We start from the raw sequence: 7,220 nt of genomic DNA, 5'->3' as shown, positions 1-7,220 counted from the left end.
CAGTCCTTTGTCAGAGGGTATAGTGTTGGGAAGCTACCCACTTTGTTTCAAAACACTTCAGTCTGCCAGCAGGCCCTGAGTTTTGTTGGGGTTTATCAGTCTAGCCAAAGTCACTGAGCCAACCAACAAGCCCTCATTTATACAGTGAACACTTTGGACCTCAGAAGACGTTTTCTAATGCTTTGAAAATTCACAGTGCAAGTGGATGACACATTTTTATAACAATGCATGCACTGAATCAGCCCAAGCCCTACTCACAAGGTTACTTTAACTTTTTTCTCTCTCTTCACAGTAAGTTTTTTTGCCCAAACTCTATTAGGCTCTTTTTTACAGCAACACAGACAAAGAATGTTGACAGGCACCACAACAGCAGGGGCCCAAAGACCATCTTCTTCTGGCTGGAAGCTCCAGGAATCGGAGGCGGGTAGGGCAGGCTTCTACAGAGGAAGCAACTTGCACCAGGAAGCACAGCTCTGCGCTGACTTTTGGTGTTACATGGCCTGGCGCTTGGCCACTACAAACCCACTTTTAACAATGTTAAAATCTTTCACAAAGTTAATTTGCAGAACTAAATCAAAAGCTTTATTTAGAGATTTGCGAATTAGGAAGCATCTGGCCTAAAAGTCAGACTGGAGCTTCCAGGAAACAAAAGGGTCAGGGACTATTAAAAGCATATAGGAAACTTTAGCTACTTGGATGGTAGGAGAGGATTGTTTGGCTTGGGTTTAAACAACTTCGGTAACAGTCTGCTTTTTATTAAAAAACAAAATTGGTGAGATCCTGATTATCAACAGGTAGTGTACCCTGTGCCATCTCTGGTTGGACAATGGGAAGACCTTGATTCCTCCTCTTACCCACCACTTAGGCCAGAGCTGCGCTACCAGATCCGGGGAGTCTTTCTTATCCCCTGACCTGGCCCACTGAGTCCCTTGCCTTCTAAAAGACCACAGGAACTCTACTGGCCCCATACTGGGCACCGTTTGTCAAGCACAGGCAAGGCAGGCCAAGGCCAAGCCCTGACTGTAAAGATAGAACAAGCAACTTTGAGATTCAGATAGAGTATGACTTATATAGTGAAAGGAAGAGAAACCCAAAGTCCTTCCACGTCGTAGTCCCATACTCCAAAAAGGAGGGCTATGGCACAAGCTGTGGGACACTGTGTTGCTGAGGAGCCTATTCTAGACTGTGGCAAAGCAGCTTTATCATCTGCAGCTCTGTCTTGAGGGGTTGGGGCAGAAAGCCTCACCCCTCATCAGAACCAGAGAGGCGATGAGGAACTGTCTTGTGACAGCATCCAGTCGAGATAGGGAGGCCAGTGAGAGATGGCTTCCAAGCAGTTCCTCACAGACCTCCCATCCCGTGGACATTCTGCCAAGACTCATCAGCTTTGATTCAAGCCTTTGTCTGTGTGGCTTATGTGGATACATGTTTGCGCCACAGCATACTGTTTTCCTACACAAGACACACAACCAGATGTACAGAAAATGGAGAAAGAGAGGCACAGGCAACAAAGAACCATACAAGAAACAGACACTGAAGCCCTCGACCACACACACACACACACACACACACACACAGAGTCATACACCCTTTCACATCACAGGTTCAGGGGCACCTGCCCAAACATACCCAGTCACACTGCCAACCACACAGGCAGAGACGGATGTCCAAACTAGATACTCAGACAGAGGACCCTCAGGTACTGTAGGCCTTCACCAACACACGCCCTATTTGCCCCAAACCAGCCTGACATTTGGAGAGTCAGGGACACCACCCACCAGTGCACTTCAGTCACCGAGGTGCCACTCTGTGTTCACTGCCTGCTGAAGACAGTCACAGCAGCCAGTTTGGACACTGGCTGCAGAGTAAAGGCCCATTGCGTCCATACACACGAGGGACTGTGTGCACAGGTATGTGTATATGTGCACATTGCATGTCCACATGCCAGCCCCCACTCCTGCACACTCAACCCCAGGGCTCTGGCTGATCAGTACACCTCCTTCCAGACCAGGCCCTCCCCAGTGACCCAGAGGTGGCCCAGGGATCAGCATGCCTGCATGATTCACTGCACATGTCTGCTTAGGAGAGGGGTGCTGTTGAGGTGGTGGGGCTGGTTCAGGTCAGACGAGGTGGCAGCGGGGCCTTCTTGCATGAGAGGCCAGTCAAGGCTGGGGAGGGGCTAGGGCATGCTTAACACTCAGAGCCCCAGATACCCTCGCCATCCCCCCACCCCACGTAGGAATGAGCTGAAGAGCCTTATCTTCACCCAAATGACCACAGCACAAATCCCCATTGCAGGGGCAGCTTTGTGCAGACCCCAGGCTTCACGCGGGCATGCTTCATGAATGGGGAGACTGACAGCTGGAAGCTCCTTGAGGGTGGGGCCTGTGTCATGTTACTTGGGATCCTCAGTGCCCAGCACAGAAGCTGGTACAAGCCTCCAGCCAGTGGGCCGGGGCCTCAGGAACAGGGGATCTGGGGACCCGAAGTCTGGACTCAGGCTGGAGGTAGACAGGGCTGACCAATCACAGCAGTCCCAGATGGAGACTCAGTCTCCAACTGTCCCAGCCAGACAGCTCCAGGGTAGTCTTTTGTCACAGTCACAGTACTGGCCTGGTGGTGGAGGGCCAGACAGACCCAGTGCCACCCACCACCTAGCCTTAGACTGGGACCCCTGGTGGACAGGGACCCAAGGTACTGAGAGAATGACTACTTCCATCGGCTACGGCTCTTGGGGATTGATACGTGCAGACCTGCCAACCTCAGCCACACAACCAGATGTGTCTTGATGGCTCCCTGCTGAGCAACCTCTCTTCCTTCTGTCCTGCAGCCTTCCCCCATCACTGCCCTCCTGGGGCCGAGCTACTGTGTGCAGGGACCACCCTGGGGGTGGCCCTAAGTCAGGATAGCTCCACTCCTTGGACTTGACCCTTCAGAGCCCCCAGGTCAGTATGTTCCTCTGCTCCAAGGGATGTGCCCTGTGCCATCCCTGGCCACTTGGATCCATTCTCTAAGTTTTATCACAGAAGCCTTCTTTCTTTCTGATTGTTTTGCCATGATTCTACCAGCTTTTACATTTTGCTGTACAGCACCCCCTTCCTCATTTTAGCCAGAGTTAGACCTCCTCCCACTGAGACATTGATATGATGCTACTTCTCCATGGTGGAAATCCTCCCTTTCCCCACACCATGAGCCCTCAGGCTACTCGGTAGCCTTTTGTAGTTTATAGAAAGTGTAATTGTGGATGCCAAGGGATTTATTCTTATGGCTGGGATGAGGCATTTGGCCGCGTTTTCTTCTGTATTCTGTTGTCCAATTAGTGGAACAGTTAAACGGCAGGGCCAGGAACTTGCAGTGCTTGTACCGCTTGGGGCGCCCTCCCTTCCCGGAGCCTGGGGATCCGACGGGCCCGCCCGGGCACAGGCCCTCCCTGCCCTGACTCTGCTAGTGTTCCCCAGACTTACTGGCCAGGTATCCAGGTGGTCGTCCTGTCCTAGGGGTGGCCTATTCCCCCCACTCCCGCCGTGCCCCTAGAGCTCGACACAGCCCTGCGGCATACACGGAAGTGGCAATGGTGAAGGTATGCTACAGACACTAAGACACTATGGCACTTAATCCTCACAAGCATGGGGTAAGTGGGTACTACTTTATTATTCCCTATAAGATAAAGAGACTGAGGCTCAAGAGAACGTGAATGCCTCAAGGTCATTTGTAACTGGCGGAGCTGGGACTCTGTGCGCTCCGTCATCCAAGCGCGCTTTGGGGAACTGCCAGGCAGAGACCGCAGCGGTCTCAGGCCGGTGGGAGGCGCGGACACAGCCCAACCCCGCCCCGCGCGGGAATGCGGGAGCCTGACCCCTGGCGAAGGCACGGGCGATCCCACCTGCTGCGAGGCTGCCTAGCCTGCTATCTCGCGATTCCGAGGCGGTGGAGTCACACTCCGCGGGCGCGGGGGCGGGGCAGCAGATTAAGGGGCGGGGACAATGCGGGACTCCCTTTGGCGCCTCCACGAAGGGCCTGGGTGAGCCTCGGGACCGGCTCGAGGAGGGGCGATCCTCGTTCAGGACGACGCGGGGGCGAGCTTCTACGCGGCTGGACCTGAGGCGAGGCGAGTTTGTCTCCGACTAATGCAGGGGTGGAGCCAGCTTCGGCAGGGCCGCGGAACGCACCGCGCTCTCGACTGACGTAAAAGAAACGCGACGCGTCGCTGTGGCCGGCGGCGGGCGGGGCGCCGGCGAGATGGAGCGTTACTCCGCCGCCTTCGAGGAGGCGGCGGACGGGGCCCGGCAGCAGGAGCGACATTATCAGCTGCTGTCGGCGCTGCAGAGCCTGGTCAAGGAGCTTCCCAGGTGCGCAACCCCGGGCGAGGTGGGCGGCGACCGGGCCGAGGTGACCTGCGGCCCGTCCGCGCTCACCGCCCCTTCTGCCCGTAGCTCCTTCCAGCAGCGCCTGTCCTACACCACGCTCAGCGACCTGGCCCTGGCGCTTCTCGACGGCACCGTTTTCGAGATTGTGCAGGGGCTGCTGGAGATCCAGCACCTCACCGAGAAGAGCCTGTACAACCAGCGCCTGCGGCTGCAGAACGACCACCGAGGTGCGCGGGCGGGGCGGCGGGCTACTCAAGGGATTCCTCGGGGAAGCTGACTCCCGGGGTGAACCCGCCCGGCGGGCAGCAGGGAGCTCTTGGTCTCTGTGCAGGTCGGCCTTTTCTCTGGGTGTCGCTCAGAAGAGATCCATAAAGTTGACCCGACTCCTGACGCGGAGTCTTTGATAACTTTTGGTGACAGATGCGTCCCTTCAGTTTTGTCAGTTAGTTGCCCTCTTAGAACGACGTCCAGAAATTCCCTGTTCGGGCTCCTCGGTGCTTTCCACCTCCTCCCAGGCAGGATGGCCCAAGTCCTTGGTGTTCGGCCAGCCTACGGGACAAACCCGGGTGGCGGCCGTCCGCATGGCCCTTGACTGCCCTGCAGTGGATGAACGTCTGTCGAGGACTGTGCGTCGTTCTTTGGGGCCACATCCCTCTTTGGCTGCGCATCGAATTCCCACGAAGTGTTCTCTGTGGCACCTGAGACGTTTCCCCGTATGAGCTACAAGCTCAGTCAAAGCCTCTTGAGCCTTGGCCCCTGCCAGGCGTCCCGACCCAGTATTACGGGGGATCCCGGGGCCCTTCCTGCAAGGGATGTGGGGCAGCTCCCCTAGCGCCATCAGGTTTCCCACCTTTGTTATTTTATTTTCCCCCAACTTAAATTACTATTAAAAAAAAAGTTGAAACACTTAGAAAAGTTGAAAGAATAATATAATGAATACCCATAGTCTTTCTACCTGGATTCAATATTAATACTTTGTCGTATTTCTTTATATCTCTAAATATATAAGAACATTATAACGAACATCATAACACTTCACCATGAATCTCTGTGAATCTTCAGCATTCCTCTAGACGAGGGTTCTTGTGACTGGAGAATCTTTGTGGTGGGAGCTGACCTGTGCATTGTTGGATGTTTAGCAGCATCCCTGGGCTCTCTACTAGGTGACAGTGGTGACCCCCCACCCAGTCCTGACAACCAAGAATGTCTCCAGACAACCCTAGGAGGGTACAGTTACCCTAGTTGAGAACCACAGCTCTAGAATGAGAACACTCTTCTGTGTAACTACAGTGCTTGGATAGACTCCTGAGAAATTTGCTGTTCTGGGGTATCTTCTGACCTTTGAGTCCATGGTCACATTTCCTAACTTGTCTCAAATTGTCACATTAACAGGATCCAGTCTAGGTTCACACATTGCAACTGGTTACTTTGGTCTCTCTTCTAGAACAGTTCCCCAACATTTATTGTGGCATTTTCCCTGTAGAAGGTCCGCCTTCTGGATGTGTCAGATTGCTTCCTTGTGGTATCATTTAACCTGTTTCTTCACCCTCTGAATTTCCTGTAAATTGGGAGGTGGGTCTAGAGGCCTGATTAGATCCAGGTTAAATGTTTGTGGCAAAAATTCCTCCTAGTGATGCTGGGCAGGCGATTTTGGTTGGCCCCAGGATTAGCGTGTTTTTATCAGGAATGGATGTTGGATTTTGTCAAATCCTTTTTCTGCAGCTTTTGAGGTGATCATGTGGTTTTTCTGTTAATATGGTAAACTGCACTGATTGACTTAATTTCTAGGATAGACTGCATTCTTGGGTAAATCCTACCTGGTCATGATATATTATCCTTTTTATACATGTTGGATTAAATTCGCTAAAATCTTAAGAATTTTTGCCTTTATGTTTATGAGGAATATTGGCTTGCAGTTTTGTTTTCTTGTTCTTTCTTTGTCTGATTCGGGTATCAAGGTAATGCTGGCCTCAGAAAGAGCTGGGAAGTCACTTTTCAGTTTTCTCGCAGAGTTTGTGTGGAATTTGGTATTATTTCTTCCTTAAATGTTTGGGTGGTTGGCTTCTAAAATTTTGTTATTGAGGTATAAGATGCATACAGTTCACAAATCTGAAGAACACGGCTGATTATTCTTTTTAATGCACAAATTGTACCATGTGTGGCCAGGAGAGAACTTCAAGAGGCTCCTTGTCCTTTGGATGTGTCCCCATCATTCTTTGAGCACTTCCTTACTTTCTGGATGGGAAGGTGTTCAAGCACACCTTTTCTTGTTCTTTCTGTGCCTCAGTCTTGGAATTGCCATTTTTCCATGGAGCCCTCGTTCCTCTTAGTGGGAGAGTTTTTGAAAAGTCTCTGGACATTTTGCTCCTTGTCCTTCAGAAGGTTTGGACCAGTTTTTGGTGCTGCAGCAATGGGCAAGCACCTGTTCCTCCCAGCTGATTTAGTTAGTGGTGATTGGCTCTTTGCTTTCCTTTGTCATTACTGAGCCCCTTCCGCCCCCAGGAGCCACTGCAGCTCTCTTCTTACCTTCTGGTTGCTTACCCAGTGGAAACTGGGAATTGAGCTGGGATTCGTAGCAACATTTGATAAATGGAGCAAAGCAGCTGGAAAGTCCTTGCATTTATCTATTTCCTTTCATTTTGCCTCCATATTGTATATACTGTAACCAGGTTACTACACCAGCACCAGTTAGTCAAGTCAATTTTGACTCATGGCAACCCCATGTGTATCAGAGTAGAACTGTGCTCCATAGGGTCTTAAGTTGCTGATTTTTCGAAGTACGTAGATTGATCGCCAGGCTCTACACGCATAAACACACACACACACACACACACACACACACACACACACCCA

The 7,220-nt window shown here is 51.9% G+C and overlaps 1 protein-coding gene across 1 annotated transcript in view; it reads left to right on the top strand.

The window, feature by feature from the left end:
- Positions 1-2,829: 2,829 nt before the first annotated feature.
- LOC101348739 (protein DGCR6) overlaps positions 2,830-7,220 on the top strand; it is an 8,144-nt gene continuing 3,753 nt past the window's right edge. Inside the window, exons 1-3 of the mRNA XM_004390095.3 lie at positions 2,830-3,631; positions 4,146-4,349; positions 4,434-4,594. Coding sequence (XP_004390152.2) covers positions 3,627-3,631; positions 4,146-4,349; positions 4,434-4,594 — 370 coding nt within the window. The 5' untranslated portion in view covers positions 2,830-3,626. The remainder of the gene's footprint in view (positions 3,632-4,145; positions 4,350-4,433; positions 4,595-7,220) is intronic.

Source organism: Trichechus manatus, unplaced genomic scaffold (assembly GCF_000243295.1).
Source record: "Trichechus manatus latirostris isolate Lorelei unplaced genomic scaffold, TriManLat1.0 scaffold00282, whole genome shotgun sequence".
In the NCBI taxonomy this organism is placed as follows: Eukaryota; Metazoa; Chordata; class Mammalia; order Sirenia; family Trichechidae; genus Trichechus; species Trichechus manatus.
The sequence above is the reverse complement of the archived record's forward strand: the minus strand, read 5'-3'. Positions and strand labels throughout refer to the sequence as shown.